At 49.2% G+C, this 26,301-nt stretch overlaps 1 protein-coding gene across 2 annotated transcripts in view; it reads left to right on the top strand.

Moving 5' to 3' along the window:
• SLC13A3 (solute carrier family 13 member 3) overlaps nucleotides 1-26,301 on the top strand; it is a 49,215-nt gene that overhangs the window by 4,288 nt on the left and 18,626 nt on the right. For both annotated transcript variants that reach the window (XM_045574358.1, XM_036418185.2), the window contains exons 2-5: nucleotides 10,884-11,149; nucleotides 14,577-14,710; nucleotides 21,851-21,917; nucleotides 24,836-25,021. In XM_045574358.1, the coding sequence (XP_045430314.1) occupies nucleotides 10,884-11,149; nucleotides 14,577-14,710; nucleotides 21,851-21,917; nucleotides 24,836-25,021 (653 nt within the window). The remainder of the gene's footprint in view (nucleotides 1-10,883; nucleotides 11,150-14,576; nucleotides 14,711-21,850; nucleotides 21,918-24,835; nucleotides 25,022-26,301) is intronic.

The following is a 26,301-nucleotide window of genomic DNA, read 5'->3' as shown; positions in this document are numbered from 1 at the left end:
ATAAACCTATTTTTCTTGTTCTCCGAAAGCCAAATATTTCCTGTTGCGCACACCAAACAAGTCGGTCCAAGACTAATGACGTGGCCATCGGCTGCTAAATGTTCGCTGCTAGGATAAGTGGGAAGAAATGGTGCGCCTGTGCGTAAGGCATGTAAGGGAAATGAGTGCCTCAGGATTGTAGTAAACGGTGTAGTTTGTTATTAATAATTATATATAACAGGATATTGTAAAAATTAAGTTTTATTAAAATGTTTCTTACCATTATATTTGCTGGGCCAAAAAAATATTCATTGTGGGCTGCATATGGCCCATGGGCCGTGAGTTTGACATGTTTGGCATACTTAATAAATTATAGACACTTATCAGTATTACACTTTTGGAGTTAATAACTGACATGTTTCTCAATCCAATGCACAATGTGAACAAAAGCGTCCTTATAGAACATTGCTGTTTTTATTGATCTGTGATATACATTTAGAACAAACAGAGTGGATTTGCTAGGTAAACACAGCTTCAAGACAATCTGGGTACTCTTAAACACCGTTAACTTCTCCAAAGTCTGGTGCTTTGACCAAAATATGCTGGCTGTGCATATGCAGCTTCAAGGGAAGTGTCCTCAACGCCTGCACCTATTTCCAATATCAGATTGCCACTCCTAAGCCTCTCTCACACAGAAATTCTGGAAGCACCCACACATATGGGTTCCCAAAAACTTCTGCAAAATTGCAGATATCAGATCAGCAAAGAAGTTTAAGATGCTCCGGCATTTACCCTAGGCCCCTATTTGGGTCTGTACTACCATCCACATGGACACATCCCAAAGCAAGTCTGCTGGCGGCCAGCCTCTATACCTTTGCACAGTTAGAAGGGGCCCTTCCTCAGGCAGATTGAGCCCCGGACTAGGGTGTGTGGTTCTTAGTTGGGTTTTCCAGCTGGATGACGGCTCCAGGCCACTGTTGCTCTGAGGTCCCAGGAGTCTGTTTGTCGAATGGGTTGGTTCTTGTGCACCTGTTCCCCGGGTGGCTGGTGAGCTAGTCTGCAGGGAGACCTGGGTTACTCTGAAGGGCAGATGGGTGGGGGAGGAGCTATTCTTACATTATGTCTCCTGGCTCCGCACGCTGTTCACAGGGACAGAAAGGAGTGGCTGCACTTCTGGAACGCAGTGGTGGGAGTTTCCAGCACCATTAGGGTCGCAGCTCTTGCTATGAAGAGTGCTGGAGGCTTAGGAACTCAGGACACTGCTGGAGGGATAGCCTCAGCTTTCAAAAAATGGCCATCCTGGCAGTGGAGGTTTGGGGACTGGCCTTGGACAGCTAGTAGGGACAGCTGAGTCTATTAAAGCAGGCTTGCAAATAAATACCAACCTTGTGTGTTTGCAGAGAAATCTTGCCCTAATAATAATAATAATAATAATAATAATAATAATAATCCTATCTAATAAAAGAGTAATATGCAAATTGACCATCATTCCAACACACAAGATGGCCACCCCCCTGTGGTCAAAGATGGCTGCCCCCATATAGATACAAGATGGCCTCTACAAGATGGCCAGCAGGGGAGGGCAGTTGTGGGAGATCAGGCCAGCAAGGGAAGGCAGTTGGAGAGACCAGGCCTGCAGGGAGGGCAGTTAAGGGTGACCACGCCTTCAGGGGAGGGTAGTTGGGGGCCTGGTGGTTCTCAGTGGTTAGGGCATTGGCCAACACATCTAAGGGTCATGGGTTCGATTCCTGGTCAAAGGCACGTACCTGAGTTGCAGGTTCATTCCTGGCCCTAGTCAGGGAATGTATGGGAGGCAACCAATCAATGTGAAGGTTATTCTGATTATCAGTGGACCCACCATTACCTGTACAAGAGGAAGGCATGGAGGTCAGAGTTGGAAGGGAAGGCAGCCTGTAGAAGCTGGAAGGCCAGGGATGATCTCTTCCAGAGCCTCCAGAAGGAGCCAACTGCAAGAACCACTTGACTTCAACCCATGAGAAGGATGCAGACTTCCGGCCTGTGGAACTGTGGGAGAATAGCTTTGAGCCCTTTCGGTTCTTCAAGCCTGCCAAGCTTGCTGCTGCCTCAGGGCCTTTGCACTTGCTGTCTGCCTGAATGAGTTGGATACTTCTGGTCATTCAGGTTTCAGCTCCAATGATATTTCCTCCGAGGAGGGCTCCCTTCTCAGGAACACGTGCCCTTCTTACCCACAAAACTCTTTTTAAAACAGCCTCCTTCGTGGCTCATCCTAATCGGAAACGATCGTCATTTGTTCATTGTCTGCCTCCTCCACTCAGCTGTGAGCAATTTAAGGGCCGGGCCCCGGCATCCCCAGTGCCTAGGACAGCATCTGACTCACAGTAGGCATTCAGTACATAAGGGAAGGCATGAATCTGAACTTGAACCCAGGTAGCTCCGGTTTCAGAAGACATGCACTTCTTAAAACCCTAGACATCTACCCATTCACGTGGGAGCTCTGAGCTGGAACAGCGTTCCCAGCCCTTTTGTTTTTCGGCTGGGAAGACTGAAGCCTGGAGCGTAGGGGGACTATTCCCAGTCTCCAAAGCCAGGTGGTCCCACCACCCTCACCTGTGCCCCCACCCTGCTGTGACCCATCGCTCACACAGACCTCTGGGCCTCGGAGCGGCTCCTCTGAGGTCCTGCCAACTTTCCGCTTCCTCAGAGCTCCTGCCAGGTGTGTAAACAGGCCGACACGATTCCCCGTGATGCGGTGGGGACCAAGATCATGTTTCCTGACCGGGCTCCGCAGGACAGTGCCCTCTGGACTGAGGAGCAGCGTCTTCTGACACCCCGGACACGGAAGACACAGAGTGAGCACCCTCACGAGGCTCGACAAGCCATACGTGTGTGCCCGAACCACTCCCTCCCGCTGAGGTCCAGGGAAGAGACAAAGAGCCACACTGCCTTCTGGCAAGGCACTGCCGTTCCCCAGCCTCGATTTCCCTCTACAAAGTGGGCAGCGATGAGAGTGCCCGATGCCTCGCAGGAGCTCCGTAAAAAATGGTGGCAGCTGCTGTTATCTGCAGAATAGGGGCGCCAGGCTCCTGGCTCTGCCTGCCTGTCCCTGGAATTCTCAGGGTGGGAAAGGCAGTCGGTGGGAATGAACCTGTGCCAGCGGGGGGTGGGCCCTGATACCCAGAACAGAACGTGGTCCCAGCTGGATAAAGACACTGGGAAAGGGCTGAGAAGGCCAGCGTGCCCCTGCCAGGCAGCCCCCTGCCCAGTCCAGTCCCCGTGGCCTGCCTCTCCCTCGGGCATCCTCAGCAGCCATCTGGGCTACAAAAGGAATTCCATTTCAATAGCATTGAACTCTCCTGTAGGAATGTGCCGGTCCCTGGGAAGCTGCAGGAAGTGAACTCCAGGGTGTTGGTGTCCTGGGCCACAGGCCTTATTCATGCCCTCTCCTCCTCCCCCAAGGGCCCTCCAAAGAGCCATAGGCAACACCTCTCTCGTGCGTATCGGTGATGTTTGTAGGGGGCTGAACAGATGTTGGCTGCCTTCATGGACAGATCGCCTACTGTGTTCTGAACTCTGGGAAGCGCTTTCCATCAGTGGTTCGCAAGCATTTTGCCCCCCAGGGGACCTTGGCCGATGTCTGAAGGTATTTTTTATGGTCACAATTGACAGGAGGAGGAAGGTTCTACTGGTTTCTCATGGGAAGAGGCTGGGGCTGCTGCTAAACACCCCACAACCAAAGGGCCAGCCCCACCACAAGGAGTTATCCAGCCGAAGATATCAGTGGTGCCGAGGCTGGGAACCCCTATCCTAAAAGCATGCATTCCCTCGATGCCCCCAACAAGACTGTGAGGCAGGCACAGTCAGGCCCCACTTCCTGTCAAGGAAACTGCGTCCGGGAGGGAGATGCTTGTGTCTGGGCACGCAGCCTGGCAGAAGGCTTCCAGGGTGGAGAGGATTTAGAAACGGGGGGCATTTCAGGCAAGACAAACCACCCTGGCCTCCCAGCTGGGCTCAGAGACCAGCATTGGGCTCCGCTGGACAGAGCTGGCGGCCCCCTCTGCCCTCTGGGCTTGTGGTGGGCGGGGACGGTGTCTGTCCCTTGCGTGAGAGAAGTCACTAGAGCTCACGTTCTGCTGCCACTCGCAGCCCCGATTGGATTGTCCCCTCTGTTTCACATGGGGATTTCACACGGGCCCGCTAGCACCTTTCTCTGGAGGGCTGGGGGTGAGAGGGAGAGGGGACAGTTCTTCCTGCTGCTTTTAACCACGTCCTGCCCCTCTCTGCTGCCCCCTTGGGTTTCTCTGGAAAGGGCTAGGGCTCATGGAGCTGGCAGCGTCCAAACCGCAGTGCAAGCAGTTTTCTGAGACGTGAGTCCTGGGAACACGGCCTGCTGTGCTCACACCAGGAGGAGCCCTGAGCGGGGCTTTACATGCGCCCCCTCCCACCCCCTGGTGGGACTGAGATGCCCTTTGGAAGGGACACGGGGTCCAGAGAGGGGAAGGAGCTGTCCAAGGTCACACAGTGATTGGCCTTTTTTTTTTTTTTTTTTTTTTTTTTTGCCTCTTTTTCTGAACAACTTGTTTTGTTCTCCTGGGGCTGAGCCAGGCTGCAGGGGGCTCCTGCATCCGGCGGGACACCCATCCAGCCCCACGTCGCTGTCTGGCTCAGGAATGGTTAGTGAGGCCTGGGCAGTTGCGGCATGTGAGCCACCCAGGGAACACTTTTAGTGAATGGCCCCGAGAACTTGAAGGTGTACTTGAACTTGTACATCATCTGCTAATGAGTCCAGCGGACTACACCCTCCAGTCCAGAGGAAAGTGGGGGGATAGGGGTGACTGGTCTTCTGGGGCAAGTCACACTCTCTACTGTCTCCTCTTTTTCCCTGGAGTCTTAGGTTCAAATGGGTACAGGTGGGTGGCATCGAACTGCTTTCTCAGAGTGTTTTCAGGGTAGGGGGAGCCCTGCTTGGAAGTCAGGGACCAGACTCTGGGATTGCTCCACTTGTTTCCCTCTGAGCCACCCTGGGCTAGTTTCTGGCTCCTCCTTCCATGCCTCAGTCTCCTCATCCGGAAAGTGCCACACTGCAGTCAGCTCCGCTCCTCTCTGAGGCTAAGCAGACCAGAGGGGATGTGAAGGGGCCTTTCTGTAGAGCATCTGTCCTTTCGTTTCCTTTGATCGGTGAGCTAATGCAGGTTGAAGGCACGGCTTGGTGCCTGGCCAGCATAAGTTCTCAATAAAAGGTAGCTTTCCTATTCTCACTCCCATTCCTACTAGGGCAGTGTGACCTTGGGGAAGTCGCTCAAGCTCTCTGAGCCTCATGTGAACCGGGGACAGCAGTCACAGCTGCCTCATGGGGCTGTGGGTGGGGTTTGACATGGGCGTCCCTGGGAGCCATGCCTGCTCCATAGTAAGTGCTCAGTGCCTGCAAATGTTGGCATTGCTCTGAAGCAAGGGGGGCAGTTTGCTTGGTGGGGAGGAGCCCCCAGAATCACAGGGCTTTCAAAGCAGGGCCCCTCCATTCTCTTTGCTGTCCCTCCCAGCTCTCTCGGGATGCTGTAATATGCATCCAGCTTAGGGATGGACACAGAGGCTCAGAAAAACATCGGTCTGTCCAAAACTTGCAGCTTGTGAATGGTGGACTGTGTGACTCCGAGGGGCCTTGTCACCTGAGCCTCAGCTGGACGCATGTAACTCTCTTTTTTCTTAAGTTTTTTTTTTTTTTTTTTTTTTTTTTAAGAGAGAAAGGAAAAGAGAGAGAGAGATAGAAACATCCATGATGAGAGAGAATCATTGATCGGCTGCCTCCTGCACACCCCACACTGGGGATCAAGCCTGCAACCCAGGCATGTGCCCTTGATGGAATCAAACCCGGGACCCTCAGTCTGAAAGCTGATGTTCTATCCATTGAACCAAACCAGCTAGGCAGAGGTTGCAATTCCTATCGTCATCATCACCATCTCCATTTTACAGATAAGGAAACCGAGGCACAGCGTTACATTACTCACTCCAGGAAGTGGCAGAGGCAGGATTTGAACCCAGGCACTCTGGCACCTGCTGCCAAGCTCGTCCCTCTGCTTCTTGGCATCGGGTCCAGGCTTCAGCCCCCTTCTCCTAGCTCCCTGTCCTGATCCCAACAGCTTCTGCTTCCCCGGCGCTGGCCATCTTCCTGGCGCTGTCCCACCAGTTACCCATGAGCAAACTGGGGCTCCGAGCCGGGGAGCCATCTGCCAAGGGAGCCAAGGTCACTCACACCGGTGATGGGGCCTGAGCCATGATGCTTCCAACCCTGGAGACCCCAGAGGCTTTGACCCAGCGTGGTGCCAGCCCTGGGCTGAGGGTGTGAGGGGATACTGAGCCGTTTAAGGCATGGCTTCTGCCTTTCTAGAGTTCAAAGTTCAGGGCTTTCCACAGGTCTCTAGTGGGCAGCTGGCCCCAGACCTGCTCCCCAGAGAGCCTGGCATGGAGTCACCGGGGCCTGCCAAGAGCCCTGGGTGCAGCCTTGTGCCTGACAACTATGCCTGCTGCTGCCCATCAGGGAGCGGGCTGGGGGGAAAGGATGGGAGTGGAAAGTTTCCAGATCAGGTGTCAGAGAACAGACCACTTCTCTTTCTGTCCTGAGTGAGTGAAGGGGGCAAGCTTGGGGCAGTGGGAGGAAAGATGCCTGTGTCTGCCTGAAAGTCATTTCCCAGCTCAAAAATTAACTGCCTGATAAAGCATTTTCTTCTCCAGCTCCCCCCTCCCCCCCACCCCTCACCTCGTGTGCTTGCCTGCAGACTTTAATCCCTGTGGTAATGGACCAGCTAAGCCTGAGAAGCTGGGATTTCTTTGGTGGGAGTGGGGGATTATGGGCTTCCTGTGAGAAATTTCTGGGCTGGGGTGCATGAATAGGGCTGCTCAGGGACTGTGGGAACCTTCCTTTCTTGCTCCCAACCAGGGCCAGGACTCGAGCAGGCCCAGTGAGGGGGGCTCATTGTCAAGGTGGTGCATCTGCCTTCCCCTGGCCTCAGCCCTGCCTCCCACTCCTGCTGCACAGTGGGCTTCAAGGTCAAGCAAGTCCTTGCCTCTGACCCGAGGCGTGACCGCAGGCAAACCACTTTCCCTCTCCGGGCAACCATTGTACCGGGGTTAGATCAGACAGGATTTCTCAGCCTCGGCTATTGACATTGACCCTATTGGGAAAGAATAATTCTCCGTGTGGGGCTGTCCTGGGCACGTCAGGAAGTTTAGTAGCATCCCTGGCCTCTATCACTAGATTTCTCCCCTTTAATCATGACTACCAAAATGTCCCCAGGCACACATCCCCGGGGGACAAAGTCACTCCCTGTTGAGAACCTTGAGATTAAATGATCTCAGATTCAGTCTAGCTGTCATATTTTAAGGCTTTCTTTTTTTAAGATTTAAGAAGAATATTTAAGAAATTGAACAATTATTAATAACCAAGTACATTAGTATTTGATTATTAATAATTTATTCAGCCCGGCCGGCATGGCTCAGTGGTTGAGCATCGACCTATGAACCAGGAGGTCAAGGTTTGATTCCTAGTCAAGGCACATGCCCAGTTTGCGGGCTTGATCCCCATGCAAGAGTCAGGCAATCAATGATTCTCTCTCATCACTTACGTTTCTATCTCAGTCCCTCTCCCTTCCTCTCTGAAATCAATAAAAATATATTTTAAAAAATAATAATTCATCCAACTTAATAGCTCATATTTATTGAGTATTCCCATGTGTCCATCACTGGGTCAGTGGTTAACTTACATAAAATAATTCACCCTCCGAGGTAGGCACTATCATTATGTGCCTACAACAATTTAGGAAATGAGGGTGAGGGCATTAAGTGGCTGGCCCAGGATCGCACGGCCAGAGTGTGGAAGGTTTATCTGATTCCAGAATGCTTGGTGCTTCTACTGTGCATGTTCAACATAGAAAGGTTAGGAAATATAGTACTTCCTGAGGACCACACTGCGGGGGCAAGGCACTTCTGCTTTGAGTTGGTGGGACCCAGACTTTTCTATTCCACCCACTTTTCTAAACCAGCTTAACAGCATCCCAGGGAAACAAAGGGAGAAGAACACGCCATCTTTGATGAGAAGGGCAGCCCACAGCTCCACCCCTGGGTGTGAAGAAGAGGTGACAATGGCAGTGGGATATGGACCAAATGGCAGAAGGAAACCAAGGGTGGGCTGTACACGCTCTGCAGCTACCAAGCAGGACGCAGACTTCTCCAGACATACTGTTCAACTCCCGAGCTCTTCCCAATCCTGGCAGAGCCTGAAGACTACAGGAGGGGGGGGGGGCGGGGGGGGGCGGGGAGGGGGGGGGAGTCGCTGAGACACACGTTTCAGAACAGAGTTCAGATAAACTAAAGGAGGAGGCTCAGAGCCCCTGAGGGAGAGGCAGGATATCGGAAGGCAGGTGGAAGACAGAGGATGGACAATGATCAGTTAAATCATTGTAATCCGGTTTGAGTTTCCTTTCTCAGTCAGACTAAGAGACGTGAAAACTCAGAGAACCTCAAGGAACTGCGACATTCTTGGGTCTTCACACTGAGTCTCCACAGTGAACCCAACGCTTAGCGTGGAGACACATCCCAGGGCCATGCTGGTGACCAGGGATTCTGCGATGACCAACAGTGCTTATGGGTAGGCACCTGTCGTCAGCTTCCTCCCAGCCCCTCTCCCCACATTTGCCTCTAACAAAGAATGGGTCTGAGAGGAGTTGCCCCAATCCTGTGATGAATGGCTAGCATGGGACCCACAAAAAGACAGGGTGAGAAATAAGAAGAAAGGGGACATCAAATGAAAATAAAGAATATATACTAAAGAGCTGTGTTATGAAGTTGGAGAAAACTACTAAACAGATATTTCTCCATGATATTACAAAAAATAAATAAATAAAATAAAAATAAATCATTTCGGTGGGATTCTCAGTGATGTAGACAACCCCAGATTATTATTCTCCATTTACAGATGAACAAACTCACGCTCAGAGGCATCAGTGACTTGCCACAAAAAGTCAGTAGGAAAACCACTAGGGCCAGGCCTCCTTGGCCCTGAGGCCCGAATTCTCTAGAGCAGCTCTGTCCAGCAGAACTTTCTGTGATGATGGAAATGTCCCATATTCTCTGTCCAGAATGGTGGACACAAGTCTCATGTGGCTGCTGAGCTCTTGAACTGTGGCTCGTGTGACTGAGAAGCTGGAATTCTGCATTTCATTAAGGTGGAATGGGTTTACACTTGAATCGCTCCACGTGGCCTGAAGCTACTGCATCTGGACAGCTCAGCGCTGGGCCCTTCCTTGGCACTCGTTTCCCTTCTACGTCAGCCATCACTGGACATCAAGTTCTCAAATCTGTCCTTGAACATGAGGACCAGGCTTCTTGCTTCAGGCTCCGTCTTCTTGGGTCTGGCCTCCTTTAGGCTTAACCACCCCCGGGAGTTCCAGCTGAGTCATGCCACCTTCTGAGGCCCAAGGGAGGGATAGCCTGGGAAGTTGAGAGATGTTTCACCCAGAGCCAGGACTCCACCTACCTTGGGCCACCTTCTTGCAGTGGAACCTCTGGACAGAGCAGAGTGGTCAGGAGGCAAAGTGCTGACTCTGAGATGACCCAGAAAGGAGCCTGCGAGATCAGACACCTCCTGCAGCCTCTGAACTCCACAAGTTAAAATTCAAAGGAACAGGATCTGATGATCTCGTGACTCTACCTTCTCCCTCATCTGCCTTCTGTCTGTGAGTTTGACAACTCTAGGAACCACGTATAAATGGAATTGTACAATATTCATCTTTGTGTGGCTGGCTTGTTTTGCTTAGCATGTCTTCAAGATTTACCCATGCTGTACAATGTGTCAGAATTTCCCTCCTTCTTGAGGCTGGATAATATTCCATTAAAAAAAAAATATATATATATATATATATATATATATATATATATATTAATATATATATATCACAGTTTTAATATATATATATATCACAGTTTTCTTATTCATCTGTCAATGGATGCATGGGTTGCCTCCACATTTTAGCTTTTGTGAATAATGCTGCTGTGACGATGGATGCACAAATACCCTTTGAGATCCTGCTTTCAGTTCTTAGGGGTATAATGCCCAGAGGCGGAAATGCTGGGTCATAGGGCAATTCTATTTCATTTTTTGAGGCGCTACCATCCTGTTTTCTGCAGTGGCTATGCCAGTTTTATTCCCAATGTACAGGGCACAATGAAGTCCTTGCCGTTATTACTGTTGTTGACGGAGTGTGCACTAAGTGTCGGGCATCATGCTGCCTGCCAGGTAGAGATGCTACGGATGCTCCCATTGACACTCCCCATTCTGCACATGCTCACAGCTTCTTACTGCCCCTGAGCTGCTTGGCATGGGGCTCTCCAGCTGCACACAGGGCCGGTGGGAAGTGTAGGGCAGTAATGCTCCCAAGAGCAGCCCTCAGTCAGTGATGACCAGGGAATGAGCAGGTAAATAGCCCAACTTCTTTGCCTCTCAGGGGGACAACTATGAGGCCATCTCCCAGGTCCCCATCAGGCCTGACCCCAGCTGCCAACAGTGGTAACCTCATGAGTGCCCTGTATTGGCTTCCTTCTCTGTTTCACCCTGCTGGAACTTTCTGAGACCCCCTATTAAGTCAAGTGTTCTCGGTCTCATGCTCATCTCAGGGTCTACTTTTAAGACAATGGGGTATTTTCTAGAATCCTCAAACAGTCCTCTAAACTGGGCAGATGTGGCCTCCCTATTCTAGAGTGGAGCAGAATGAGACTCAGACAAGTGATGCCACCTGCTTGAGGTCAAAGCCTTGGGTGCATACCCTGTCCTCTGCCTCTCCAAGGAATGTGCCCGATGGGCCTGCTGCAGGTCCTCTTCTCCCCTGCCCCTGAGCTGTGCTGAGCCTGCTTCCCCCCGCCCCCCCACCCCGCAGGAAGGCCGCTGTCTGTTTGTCATCCTGCTCATGGCTGTGTACTGGTGCACGGAGGCGCTGCCCCTCGCGGTGACGGCGCTGCTGCCCATCATCCTCTTCCCCTTCCTGGGTATCCTGAAGTCCAAAGACGTCTGCCCCCAATACTTCGTGGACACCAACTTCCTCTTCCTCAGTGGTCTGATCATGGCCAGCGCCATCGAGGAGTGGAACCTGCACCGGAGAATCGCCCTCAAGATCCTCACGTTCGTTGGAGTCCGGCCGATCTGGTAAGGCCAGGTAACGGGTCCAGCCTGAAGGTGGGGCGTTAGAGGAACCACATATCTTAGAGCCCAAATTTACTCTTCCTCGTTACTCATCCAGGCTAACAAGCTCATGTCCCGCCTTCCACATACCTGTTCAACCCTCTTATATTTAACGAGCCCCTCTGTGTGGCAGACACAATGAGAGTTTTCAAACGTGCGCAAGCACCACTGGGAAATCGGTTGAAATGCTGGTTCCTAGGCTCTGTCCCCAGGAATTTATGTTCAGTCGTTTTAGAAGGGGCCACCTAGCAGCATGAATTCTACCTTTCCTGCTCTGGGAAAGGACTGAGCTTTTCTCTGTCTGCAAAATGGCGATACAAGAGCCGAGACCTGCACAGCAAATGCTGCCCACTAAGCATCCCAGTTTGGTGCTCACCAGCCAAGGAGAAGGGGAGGGTGGGGAATGGGGAGAAATGGCCTCAGAGAAACAGGAGGCAGGGTCTGTTCCTACAGGCAGGTCCTCAGCCCCTGGCTAGGATTTGAATTTTTATTCTAAGAGGATTGAATGGCTTTTCAAAGAGGATCATTGTTCTTTGCATCTCCCCCGCCCCCCAGTTTGGTGAATTTTAAGTATTCCTTCGGGAATAATGTTTTTAAATTATAAAGCACAACACACGGGCTTTAAAACAGCACTAAGCACAACAATTACAGCAAAAGGCAGTCACCCAAATACTTTTTTAAAACACATAAATCCATGATATTGCATGATATGTAGTTCCTCTTTCCAGTAAAAATGATAGGATATAACTACTGTCCTAACATCTATAGTTTTGTTTTATTTTTCTTTTCTTTTTAAAATTGATTTTTAGAAAGAGAGGGAGGGAGATAAAGAAGGAGAGAGAGAGAGAGAGAGAGAGAGAGAGAGAGAGAGAGAGAGAGAGAGAGAGAGAGAGAGAGAGAGAGGCATAGTTGTGTTAGGGTTGTGTCTTGTGATTGGGGCTGTGAGAGAATTCACAACTGGGAGAAGAGACAGATACAAAGAGAAAGTTTATTTTACTTTCCCTGAAAGGTGAGGGCCAGGGCATTGCTAATCAATACAATGCCCAGGAAACAAAAGTGGCTTCTCCCTTTAAGCCCTAGCTGTTGCTAAGCAACAAGGAAGGGAGGGGAACCCTGAGCTGGAGTTGAGCAGAAGGCTGTGATTTGTATGTTCTTCAGGAGACATTCCGGGCAGTTGTCCCAGGGAGGTGTCTTATCAGCATTTTCTCCAAACCTGCAAAACATGCTTAGAGTAAAGCTATGAAGAGTTCAGAAGAGGCTTTTTTGAAGAGGAAAGGGGAAGGGGACTTTCTGCTAACTAGAGACTTCCAGGCAGTTGTCCCAGAATGTCAGCATTTTCTCCAAACCTGCAAAACATGCTTAGAGTGAAGCTATGAAGAGTTCAGAAGAGGCTTTTTTTAAGAGGAAAGGGGAAGGGGACTTTCTGCTAACTAGAGACTTCCAGGCAGTTGTCCCAGAATGTCAGCATTTTCTCCAAACCTGCAAAACATGCTTAGAGTAAAGCTATGAAGAGTTCAGAAGAGGCTTGTTTGAAGAGGAAAGGGGAAGGAGACTTTCTGCTAACTAGAGACTTCTTGATGCAAATCATCCCTGAGCTGTAAAAACAGCAGGGAGGAGGGGTATGCGAGAACAGAGCCTTAAAAGTAACTTATCTTGTCTTGCAGTTTGAGTAGAGGGGCTGTGTGATTCAGAGAAGCTAACAGTCGTGGGGTGCTTTTCATAGATTGTGGAAGGCTACAGCACAGAGAAAGAGGCCTTTCGTGTCCTCACACTCACAGTTTGCCTCCTGCACGTGCCCCAACGAGGGACAGAACCCATCACCTGGGTACGTACTCTGATCGGGAACCGAACCCGCCACCTTTTGGTATACCGAATGATGCCCAACACCGGGCAGGGGTGAGGCCACAGCTGCAGTTTCCAGGCAGTTTTGAGTGTCAGTGATATTCCCAGAGGTCTGCACCTGTTTAGGCAGCAATGCCACATGACAGTATCCATGATCTTCATTGGTGACCAAGTCCCAGGCACGTCGAACACCACAGAACTTTGTGGCCTTTGCTTATCACAGATGGGAAAAAATGTCTGTTAGATGTTAGCAAAATAAAGATGGATTTTTCTCCCTCCTTTTCACCCTGAATGATATCCATGGCCCCACCCTGATTATGAAACTCTATTTTAAAATGATCTAAGTTGGGGAGGAACATGATGAAATCTGCATTAAAAAAAAATCCTCCCTGGCTGCCATGTGGCAAGCTGATGATCCATTAGGAAACTGTGCTGGGGGTCCAGACCAAAGATGGTAACAGCATGGACTCGGTGGTGGCAGTGGAGATGAACAGAATGTGAGAACTCTCTTTGTGATGGGGGTGGTAGAAGGGTGAGAGTGAAGAAGGTTTTGGTTAACAAGTAAGTTTTTAGCATCTGCTTTGGGCCAAGCACTCTGCAGGCTCTAAAGCTGTGTTTCCACCTGGAGGAGCTACAGTCCTGGGGAGAGATTCCATCTCTCGTGGAATCTGATACCCAAGAAGCACAGGTGCTATGGGAGCCCACAGGAGAGGTAGGGGTCATGTCATGGGGGAGCTTACATTTGACCTTGAAGAATGGGCAGGGTTCTGGCAAACCTATTTTAAAGTTACGACAAGGTGACGTTAGTTCAGAAATAGTTTTTAAAACAGAACAGCTCTGGCTGGTTTGCTCATGATTAGAGTGTCGGCCCTCAGACCTAAAGGTCTCGGGTTCGATTCCCGGTCAAGGGCATGTACCTCCCCCCAGCCCCAGGAGGCACCCAAACACTATGTCTCTCTCATATTGATGTTTCTTTCTCTCTCTCTCCTCCCTCCTCCCTCCCTTATACTCTCTCTAGAAATAAATGGAAAAAATATCCTCAGGTGAGGATTAAAAGAAACAAAACAACACAGAATAAATAATCTAGAAGAAATCTGAGTCAGTGGGGAAGGGACGAGTTATTCAGGAAATGGTGGGTGTTGAAATAATTAGCTTATTCTTCCAAAAAAGATCGACTTCGAGTTAATGTCATACTATATATACATCTAAGTAACTTAAGTTGAATGCAAGAAAACAAGTCACGAAACACGAATTCCTATTGGGAGGACCAAGCCATGGGAGGGAGCGAGATGAGGGCCCACTCGGGTGCTGGTGAGGAGTTGGCAGAGTCTGAGCAGGGGGGTCTGGTAAGAGTAGGAGGGGTGAGGAGGGGAGGAGGAGGCTGGGAAGGCTGTTTGGGGTGAGATGGTAGAGGGTCTTGGCAACTTTATTACACAGTGGGGGCCATCTGTACAATGAGGGGGCTGTATGCCTCCGGCGTGGCAAACTGGGACCAGAGCGCCTCCTGGACCCCAGTTCCAGCTCTGCCTCCACCTCCCTCCGTCCCCAGGCTCATCTTTGGAATGATGGTGAGCACCGCCTTCCTGTCCATGTGGCTGAGCAACACCGCCTCCACCGCCATGATGCTGCCCATCGCCAGCGCCATCCTGAAGAACCTCTTTGGTGAGGAGGAAGAGAGCACAGGTGAGGCTGCGGAAAGGGCCGGGCCAAGCCCGCAGGTGGGGGAGGGAGTGGGGACATCCACCCACCGGGTGTCAGAGCAGGCAAAGAGAAGGCACTTCCTGGGGAGAGATTCCATCTGTTATGTGCCAAGTATTTTAATAATAGTGATAATAAAAGCCAAAACTGGTTTGGCTCAGTGGATAGAGCGTCGGTCTGCGGACTGAAAGGGCCCAGGTTCGATTCCAGTCAACGGCATGTACATTGGTTGCGGGCACATCCCCGGTGGGGGGTGTGCAGGAGGCAGCTGGTCGATGTTTCTCTCTCATCAATGTTTCTAGCTTTCTATCCCTCTCCCTCCCTCTCTGTGAAAAAGAAATAAAATATATTAAAAAATAGTAATAATAATAGTAACTGAAAAATAACTACATCAAACTATGATACTTAAACATTAGCATTTTATTGAGAATTTATCACATATTAAGCAGAGTTAAACACTCTCCATACACTATTCCACCTCTCAAAACAGCTTTATGAAATAGGTACTATACTTAAACCTTTAAAAATATAATCAGGAAGGGAGAGGGAGAGAGAGAGATAGGAACATCAATGATGAGAGAATCGTTGATCAGCAGCCTCCTGCACGCCCCACACTGGGGATCGAGCCCACAACCCGGGCAGGTGCCCTGACCAGGAATTGAAATGTGAGCTCCTGATTTGTAGGTCAACACTCAACAACTGAGCCACGCTGCCCAGGCTAGACCTTTTTTTAAAGCATTTGAAGAGATGCTTAAAATCATTAATGCCCAGAGAAAAATGCAAATTGAAACAACAATGGGATTGACTTTGGTGAGACCAGCAAAAACTGAGGAAGCTGGATAATGCCAAGCATTGGCAGGAACGAGGGCCATTGGAATGCTGAGCACTGCTAGAGAAAGGGGAACTGGGTCGGTCTTTCTTAAGGACGTCCTGCAAATATTTAACCAGGTTAAATAGCGTGGACCCCATTCAGAAGAATGGAAATGGAGGAAGAAATAAACAACACAGGATAAATATAAAATAAAATAAAGCAGGTCACCCTACTTTCCAATAGCTGCTCTGGTATTCTGAACCCAGATTGGCTGATTGCAGAGCATGTGTCCTGAACCTGTTGTTCAGCCCCCAACACAAGAGTTTTTCAGAGACTAGAGGCCAAAAGAAAGTTTGAAAGCCACGTCCCTTATTACAAAGATGAAACATCTGAGACCCGGGAAACGGGACTTGCCCAAGGTCATGCGCAATGCTAGGCACACAGTGAAATTCTGTCTTCCCTCCAGTTTACGCTGCAGGGTGTGAAGAGGTAGGAGACCCTGGGAGGTTGGGGCAGACCAGTGGGATCAGATAGTGGTTAATGATTAACCCTAAGATCTAAAGCGAAGCTCATTCCAGAGCAAAGCGAGATGCTCCCTTGCACCCAGTTGCTGTGTGAGGTGAGGTGAGGTGAGGTGAGGTGAGGTGAGGATGGGGGTGGAGGGCATGGGGGTTGTGCTAGCGGGTCAGGACAGGGGTGAGGAGGCTCCAGGGGCTATAAGTCCACGAGAGACAGTCAAGCAGCAACCACAATGAGAGTGCGCACTTTCATTTTCTGAAGACCCCCACATGCTCGACACTGTGCTAAAATCCTCATACCCATTAGATTCATTCATCATTGAATCTTCCTAGCAGTCCTATGAGATAGATGATCCCCATTTTACATTTTACAGATGAGGAGACTAAGATTCAGAAGCAAAGTGATTTGTCCAAAGTGACATGATGAGTTAGTCAGTGGTTGAGTGTCAACCTATGAACCAGGAGGTGGAGGCTCGATTCCAGTCAAGGTACATGCCGGGGTTGGGGGCTCAATCCCCAGTGCAGGGCCTGCAGGAAATGGCCGATCAATGATTCTCTCTCATCATTGATGTTTCTATCTCTCTTCCCTTCTCCCTTTCTCTCTGAAATCAATAAAATATATTTAAGAAAAAGAAAAAAAAAAAAGAGAAGTGAATAGACCAGTTACTTAACTGTTCCAAGCCTCAGTTTCCTCCTAGATAAAATGGGGATATTTATACCTACTGTCTAGGTTGCTGTGAGTGCTAATTGAACGAATGGATGTAAACCTGCCTCATCTGGGCCCTTTGGCTTTCCCTGGGGTTCTCTTTACTTCATGTGATGCAAGAACTTTCCTGTGGGGCTTCTGTGTTCCCAACGTCAAGGTTAGACTAGGGTGAACAGCTCCAGGTCAGACCTACCAAGGGCCAGGTGGGCACCTTCGGAGATGGAAGGAGACTCAAGGGAGTGGGCGTGGGGCGAATCAATAGTCCTGGAACAAGCCTGCCGCTGCCACTAACCCTTCGGGTCATCTTGATCCCAACCCTCATCCACTTCTCCCGGCCTCCCTTTCCCTGGGTGTAAAGAGGGCGGTAAGAATCCCTGCCCAGCTCTCCCAGGCTGTTCGGAAGTTGCTGTAAGATACCTGCCCTGCCTGATACAAACTCAGGTTCGGGTATTAGTTGAATAAAACCTTACATAAGCCCCAATCTAACCAGCCTTGTGTATAGCACATACTGACATCGGGGCTCCCCAGCTCAGATGCTGGCAGCATCCAGGGTCTGTGGTTGAATGTCAGGGGCTGGGAGGACTGAGGTCAACTGGTGAACATACGCTCCCTCTGAGGGTGCGGGCAGTCCAGGAGGCTTCAGTCCCCATCTGTAACTTCAGGGGAGTCAGCCCAGAATAATCACCTGCAGATTTTTTCAAAAATACTGGGGCCCCAGAATCACTAAACCAGAACCTCCAGGGTGGGACTTAGGCACTCCCAGGAAATGCCACCATTTACCCCAGGGGTGAGGAGGGAAGGGTACACAGAGAGCGAGAGGTGGGTGGGGATCGGTGGTCACTGGGTCAGAGTTCTCCCTGTCCAGCCGTCCCCTGGGGAGTGACTTGCCTCCCAGCATCTGTGTCCTATTAACAGCTTCGCTTCCTGCTTCAGTGCCCTGGCCTCTGGCCCCGTATTCCCATCATGGGAGCCCCTGGGCCCTCGCCCCCTTGGCTCGGGGCGAACTGATCTGCATTTCGCCTTCAGACCCTGGCCTGCAGTCAGCAGCGCCAGCCTCAGACACAGCAAAAATCGCACACAGTGAACTTCAGTCTTCCCTCTTATTCATGCGGCAGGGTCAGGAGGTAGGAGACCCTGGGAGGTTGGGCAGACACCTGCTTGTGTGGGCAGTGGGATCAGGCTGCTGGGGTTGGTTACTGATCAACCCCAAGACCTGGAACAAAGCTTACTCCAGTGCAGAGAGAGGTGCTCCCTTTCACCCAGTTGCTGTGTTGTCTGTGGGGTGAGGTGAGGACAGGGGTGGAGGGAGTGGAGTGGAGGCTGTGTTAGCAGGCCAGGCCAGGGGCCAGGAGGCTCCGGGGGTTTTCAGTCCTGGTACAAACGGGAAAGGAGCAGCCCAGAGTGGAGAGAGGAAAGAACGTACTTCCCCCAGGTCCCTGGGGGAGACAGGAGAGAGCAGATGCGGGAGTCTAGACCCCTTTTTCCCAGGCCCCATGGGCCAAGACCCGGGAAATGTATCTGTCGTAGAACAGGTTGAGTGTATTTCTGTTGCTGCAGGGAGGGAGGGCACACCCGGGACAGGCTTGATGGTCTCAGTGAGAGGGTGCGTGGAAGGACCTCTCCCAGGACGTGGGCTTTGGCAGGATCACGTGGAGGAGGAACTAAGGGAGCAGGCTTTGAGCCATTGCTGTCAGAAACCAGGGGCAGCTCAATGACTGGGTAAGGAAGGAGCCATTCCTTTGGCAAGAGTGGGGATGCTTGGCATTTGTGGGAGGCGAGTGGCTTTGCGCTGGGACAACGTTAGCATCCTAGCTTTGGCTCACCACTGTAACAGTGACCTTGAGGCCAGTGACGTGTAAGATTCTTTAGGTCCAACAAGAGGACAACAGAACGTAGGTAGTCTTCAGGGGCTACTTTGATATTCTTTCTCAAGAGCAATCCGCATTAACTAACTCCTGGCAAACTTCGGCCCAGCAACACTAGCCCACTACCGGTTTTTTGTTTGTTTGTTTGTTTGTTTGTGTGTGTGTGAGTCAAAGAGTTGACATATTTTTAAATGGTAGAAATAAATTGAAAGTAGGATATATTTTGCGACGTGAAAATTTATGAAATTCAAATTTCAGTGCCCCCAAAACAAAGGGTTGGCTTCACGTGTTGTTTTACTTGTCTGTGGCTGCTTCCATGATATGATGGCAGGGTTGAGTAGTTAACAACAGAGACCATATGGCTTCCAAAACCTAAAATATTTACCAATTGGCCTTTTACAGAAGAAAGTTGCCAGTCCCTGCTTTAAATAGTATCTTAGTCCATCAGTTGCTATTAAAAAAAAAAAAAAAAATCATAGGTTGGGTATTTTCTCCTCATAGTTCTAGAGGCTCATCAGGAGCCAGTGGATTTGGTGTCTAGTGAGATTCCACTTCCTGGTTCATAGATGACTGTCTTCTTGCTGTGTCCTGACATGGTTGCAGGGGCAAGAGGGCTCGGTAGGTCTCTTTTATAAGGACACTAATCCCATTCATGAGGGCTCCACCCTTATAACTTAATTAATTACTTTCCAAAGCTCCATCTCTTAATACTGTCCCATTAGGGATTAAGTTTTTGGGGAAGGTACAAACATCCAATCTGTAGCAAATGGGTCAACTCCTTAACCCTCTTGACACTGCTAGGAAAATGACTACTTCCATGTTATGAATTAAAGAATTGAGGTGTCAAGTGATTAAGAGAAATCCAGGGTTTCTTAACCTCAGCATTATTGACATTATGAGTGGGATAATTCATTTTTTGGGGGGGCTGGCTTGTGCATTGTAGGATATTTTGCAGCACTCCTGGCCTCACTAGATGCCAGTAGCACACCGCGCACCCCAGTTGTGACAACCAAAAAGGTGTCCCGACATTGTCAGTGCCCATGGGAGGGAGAAGTGACCCCGGTGGAGAGCCACTGATCTAAGGTCACAGAGTAAATGACGAAGGTATGATGTGAACCCAGAACCCAGTCACATGCTCAAAACCGAGGGATGGTTTCCTTTGCCCTGGGTGATGATTTCAGCAGCAAGAACTTTTAATCTCTTCCATTTTTCTTATCTATAAAACACTATCAAGCAAGGGATATTTTTAAAACAAAGTCAGATCCTGTCCTGACTGCTCCAACACTCTTCTGCCTCTGCTCCCATGTGACTCAGAGGAGAAACCAAAGTTTTTACTGTGATCCCCAAGTCTCCTGTATGATCCAGCCCACTTCCTGCTCCCCCCCCCCCCCACCCCTTTGCCACTTCTCTCACCTCACCTCCTACTCTTCCTCTTCTGCTCCCTCATGCCTCTCCAGTCCTGCTGGTCTTTCTACTGCTTCTGGATACACCATCCCCCTCTCATCTCAGGGCCTTTGCACCTGCTCTTAACTTCCCCAGAGGTTTGCATGGTGCACCCCCTCACCTTCTTCAGGTGTCTGTTTGATGTTACTTTCTCAGTCATACTTTTCTTGACCATCCTTTACAAAGGTTGTCCGATCCCAGAATACCGGGCCCCTTCCCTGCTTTATTTTCTCCATGACACTAATTCCCACCTGACATACTGTATATTATACTTATTTGTTTATGGTCTGTCTCCCTGACCAGAAGATAAGTTCCACAAGGACGTAGATTTTCATGTCACTCAATGACATCATTGATGGGATGATCGGCTAGGGCTCACATGACAGTTCTAGTCCTGGGCTTCAAGTTGCACCAAGCTCTTGTTCAAGAAGAACAGAAATGCCCTTACAACTTACTCTCAGCATTCTTATGACCACTACCCTAGTGCAGTCATCATCATCTTACCTGGGAAACACAATAGGTTCTGAACTGGTTTCCCAGCCTCCATGTTTGCTTCCCTATCGTCCATTGTCCCCTACCAGGTCCAGAGATGTTTGCAAAATGTCAACCACACGATATCCATCATGAGCTCTAAATCCTACAAAGGTTCACCACCCTTGAGTTGACATCTGACCTCTGTTGGCCTCTGTCTAACCCACTCCCACTCCCTATCTCCCCAAGGGCTTCCCTACTCTCTCATTTCCCCACACACTGGCCTTCTTGTGGTTCCTCAGTTCTTCTAAGTTTCTTACCCAAGGGCCTTTGCACATGCTGTTTCTGTTGCTTGAAACTCTCTTCTCAAGACTCTTCATGTGACTGGCTCCTTTGTATCCTGAAGGCCTCACAAATGCCATCAGTGTATGGTATCTCTCTGTTGACTGATTACCGTAGGCCACCTGCTCCCTCTCCCTACTCTATCATTACCTTCCATCACCTGGCCCAGTCTTATGTCCTCCATCACGTTCATCACTACCTGAAATGTTCTTTCTGTATTCACTGTCTGCCTCCCTTTCTAAAACATAAACTTCATGGGAACAGGGTCCTTGTTGTATACTTTTCACTGTGTACCCCAAGCTCATAGTCAATAGCACATAGTAGGTGCTCAATAAATACTTTTTTGAGTGACTAAATGGGAGATTGGGGCCACCCATTCCATTGCTGACCCATTAACCCTCATAACTAGTCTTTCCCAAACATCCTTTTGGCAATGGCTGCTCAGGTAAGCCTAGACGTGAGTTATGGGCTATCAAGCAGTCTTACAGCTAATTCCCTTCCTGCAAGTCTGGGGTCTCCAAATAAACATGGGTAAGACAGGAAGACGGAATGTTGTATGGCTTTATTTATTTATTTATTTATTTATTTATTTGATTGAATGAATAGTAGGGGATACTTGGCAAAGAGTGAACCCCGAAGAAGTACTCTTTTTTTTTAAAAAAAATATATATTTTATTGATTTTTTTTACAGAGAGAAGGAGAGAGGGATAGAGAGCTAGAAACGTCAATGAGAGAGAAACATCGACCAGCTAGCTGCCTCTTGCACACCCCCTACCGGGGATGTGCCTGCAACCAATGTACATGCCCTTGACCGGAATCGAAACTGGGACTTTTCAGTCTGCAGACCGACGCTCTACCACTGAGCCAAACCGGTTTCGGCGAAGAAGTACTCTTGACTGCCTACAAAAGAATGGGCACACCCCTGTCCCATTCACATGACACTAAACCCATCATGCTTTCTTCTCCTAGTTGCTGTGGGGACAAAAGGCATGAACCCTGTGCCCATGGAGATGCAGTTTCTTGCCAGAAGAGAAGAGTGAGTTTCTGGTAAAAATCGTTGAGGAGCCAATTCTTGGTCCAAGGATATGATGCTCAGTGCTGCAAGCAACTTCCCTCCCATCTCTGAAAATTTCTCCAAATGACCTACCTGCCCAAGTTTCCACCTTTGGGTTATGCATAGATCTTCACTGAATCCTTAAAAATGCAAATGTGGTCGGGCAGAGGAGTACATTAAATCTCTAGAGTTTTAGTGAGAGGAGGGTCTCCAGGGCAGGCCCAGAGGAGCAGAAGAGCACAAGCCATATGATAGTCAAGAAGGAGAGCAGGTGCAGACCAGGTCAGGAGGTGCCAAGGACAAAAACGTCCTGTGAGACAATAATAATCGTGACTTATGTGAGTCTGGAAGCCCCTTCACATCAATAGCATGCTCAGTCTTTGGTGGAGTGATCGGCTAGGGCTCACATGGGGTTTGGAGCCACACAGATCTGACCTTGAACGCGGGCTCTGCCACTTACCGGCTGTGTCATTTCACCATTCTGAGCCTCCATTAAGTTCACCTAACAACTGGATATGATATCGGAACCCAACTTAAAGTGCTGTTTTGAGATTAAATGGAATAATATTGACAAAGCCAGCTGCGAGGCCCTGCATGCACGATGGTAGCGCTTGTTATTAATGGCCTTGTTATATTGATGTAATGGTGGCGGAACAGTAGGAAGTAAAGTGATTTGCTCTCAGCGTTGCTGGGCATTGATCAGGTCTGTTTCATTCACAAGTAAAACCCATAATATGTCCCATGGTTGTGAGTGTTATGCAGGAGAGTAAAGCAGTAAAGAGGCCAGCACGGGGGCCTGGAGGTGGGAAAGGGCAGCTGTAGGATGGGCAGTCAGGGGAGGCCTCGCTGAGAAGGTCATGCTTGAGCAAACCCCTGGAGGAGATGAGGGATAATGGAGGATCGGTAGTGTTCTCAGCAGAGGGACCAGCAGGTGCAAAGTTCCTGGAAATCCAAAGCAGACAAGGAGCCTGTGAGCTTCCTGTGTGGTTGGCGTTGGGAGAGTGGATGGTAGGAGATAGTGTTAGAGAGACTGCCTGTATGGTGAGGGTGGTAATAGTAGGATGGAGCCTGTGGGACCTCATAGGCCACTGACGTAGCCTTGATTTTGATGGAGGGGAGCTGATGGAGGGATAGCAGAGGAGGAATAGGATGTTACATCTGATTGTTTAATCCCAGGGACTGTACTCCTTCCCAGCACCACTTGGGAGCTTTGAGACCAGCTTTGAGATCATGGGTCATGTGATGGCCCAGCCACTCACTACTATGCCACCTAGGAATCAATGTTTACCTCCTGCCTATGCAGAGTTTGTGCTGAGTTTATTGGAAAATACCTGATGCTACTCTCTGGAACACCATGTCCATTAGATGTAAACTCTATGTCCATTGGCTGCAAGCCCTATCCCCTCTCTGGGCCTCAGTTTCCCCATATGAATCAAGAAGGGGTTGTACTAGATGAGCCTGTGGCCTTTCTGCTCTCTCATTCTCACTGGGAGGCTCAGTGGGTTGGATTTCCAGATCTGAGAGGTCACAGTTCCCGACCAGCCCACTCCCCTGAGAAGTCAGACCATGCACGACATGGTCTCCAGCTGCTTCCTTGTGTTCCTCTCAGACTTCAGATCCTGTCCTCATTGCCCTCAGGAGACGGGGCCCCTCATGTAGCAATTAAAAGCAGACAGTGTTTTCTGGATCTTTTATTATCTAAAAATATTTGATTAGTTGCACAGAAGCAATTCTTAATTTCATTCACGTATAAACATTTTATAATTACACAAGTCAAAAAAGAACAACACTCTTAAACAAAAAATATATTCGGCATCTCACTCCCATAGACAAGTTAAAACAGTTAAGCGAACACCAGAACACCAATCTAGATTATTTATTTATATCTCTTTATACATACCTACCTACATACATTTTCTTAATTAAAAATGCTGACAATACTATATATCACATGTGTCAAACACAAGGCCCGCGGGCCAAATCCGTCCCGCCAGGCCTTGCAATGTGGCCCGCACCGCGCTGTCATCACTGCACTCTGCTGCGTTTCCATCACAATGACAGTTTATGACTGTTCAGTAAACCATTCGGCCCGCGATTTAGGCTGGATTTTAGATTTTGGCCCCTTCTCTGATTGAGTTCGACACCCCTACTATATATGCTGTTTGGAAACTGTTATCTCACTTAATGGAGTGAAGTGAACATCTTTTTACCTCAGTCACATTTGTGTCAACATCATTAACTTTAAATTATATAATTAATAATTTTTAACTTCATTCTTTCCCAAAACTCTTTAACTGTGCAAGGAAAACAATCCAGAAAAATACAAATAGAGAAAAAGAATCCATAGTTTAACCCCTAAGAAAGATACCAAAATGACTGCCTATTACTATTCTAGACTTCTCTTAAAACTCAAATATTCATGAAATAATGTGAATATTTTTAAATTAAAATAAAAATGAGTGCTGTTACCTATCTTTCCACTTTACATAACGGATATCTTTTTATCTTAATACACTTCTCTAAATCATAATTTTTAAATAGCATCCAGAAAGGGGATCATCTTTATTTAGCAATCCCCTTTCGATGGTGATTTATATTATTCTAAATTGAAATGATAAAAATTAAGTAACTAATGAATTAATTGAAATGGTATTTAACACCACGGTGAACTCTTGTACCCACACCCGAGACATTTGCCCAATTATTCCTTTAGGACTGATTCTTAGAAGGGAACAGCTGGGCTGGAGGGGTGCTCAGCTGTAGAGGGTTTGATGCCTGTGCCAAATCACCTTCCCAAAGAGTCACGGTGCTCTCCCAACCCCAGCAATGTGTGAGCTGTTCCACGTGAGCCTAGGATTGCTGCGTGTGTGCTGATGGTGTCTCTTTGGATTTGTTTAAAGCAGAGACTTCCCCGAGGAGCCTGAGGACCCAGCGCCTCTTCCAGACAGCAGCAAGAAGGCGGAAGAATATCGCAAAAACATCTGGAAGGGCCTCCTCATCTCCGTCCCTTACGCAGCCAGCATTGGGGGCACGGCCACTCTCACCGGCACGGCTCCCAACCTCATCCTACTGGGCGGGATCAAGAGGTAAAACAAGTGTCCCCCACCTGCCCCTGGAGTGTCCTTCTCCTCTCCCCCCTCCTCCAGTTAACATCCAGGGATATATCTTGAGTGCCTTCTTTTGGCCAGGCTTCAGCATGGAACCCAGCAACTCCGCCCTGTGGGACTTTTATTCTGGTGGGGATATATGCAGTAAAGGAAAAAGCAAATGAATATGGGATATGCCCATGAGATAAATTGTGAAATAAAACAAAGCAGGATAAAGGGGTAGAAGGCACAGGAGTGAGTCGGTCACGGATGTACGACCTTTCTAATAAGATGACATTTGAGCAGAGGCCTAGAGGTGAAGGCGTGAACTGTGTGGACACAGAAGGAAAGCGCCTTCCCGACCGAGGGGGTAGCCTGTGCTAAGGCGAATGGCATCAAGACCAGCTAGGCTGCGGTGTAGAAGGTGCAGGGGATTGTGGGAGGAGATTCGGTCAGAAGAAGCCAGACTAAGGCAACTATTTTAAGGACCCAGTGGGGAGTCCGTGGAAAGCTGCGAGCAGAAGAGCAACATGATGTGGCATTGCTTTAAAAAACTCCGCAGCCGGAGGCGTGGGTCTGTGGCTGTCCTGTCCCGGGAGACGCTTTGCAGCCATGCACCTAGGCCAGCGAGGCAGCGGGTTCTGCCTGGAGGTCAAGTGTCCCCGTCTCTGAAACTGTTCCAGCAGAGGCCGGCGTGAGAATGAGAGACAGATTCTTCAGATAGCATGGCTTGTTGACTCCATCATTCCAAGCCTCTTAGTTCAAAGACTTTAAAAAATGCCTGTATTTCAAGATCCTAAGATGATCAGATTCTGGGATTCTGAGAGGTTTTCAGATTCCTGCACAGTGGAGATGCGGCCTGGGTTGATTTAATCTTAAAACAAATGCCAACGCAAGCATCTGGCAGGCAGATAACAGTGCAAAGTCTGTGCTGTCCCACGTGGTCCTGCTGCTGACCAGCTTCTCTCCCTGCTGCTCAACCAAGGAGTCAGGGACCCGCTGGGAGGGTGAGGGAAAGCTGGCGTCGGTCTCCTGAGAGCCGCTCGGCATACACAAATCTGTTCTCTACTTGTGGGCAATTGAAATTGTTTTTGTGAGAAATTTTACACTCCTGTTTTGCCTCACAAACTCATGTTAAAACCTTAGACCTCCACTCTATTATATCAGGTGCTTGAGTTTCTTGATTATATGATTTGATGGTAGAAACCATTGATTCTCAGCCAGTGGGTGCTTGTTGGAGTCACTGGGGGAGATGGAAAAATACAGCTAGGTCTCCATAG

Source organism: Pipistrellus kuhlii, unplaced genomic scaffold (assembly GCF_014108245.1).
Source record: "Pipistrellus kuhlii isolate mPipKuh1 unplaced genomic scaffold, mPipKuh1.p scaffold_m20_p_6, whole genome shotgun sequence".
Lineage (NCBI taxonomy): Eukaryota > Metazoa > Chordata > Mammalia > Chiroptera > Vespertilionidae > Pipistrellus > Pipistrellus kuhlii.
This window is presented reverse-complemented; position numbering and strand designations above follow the sequence as displayed.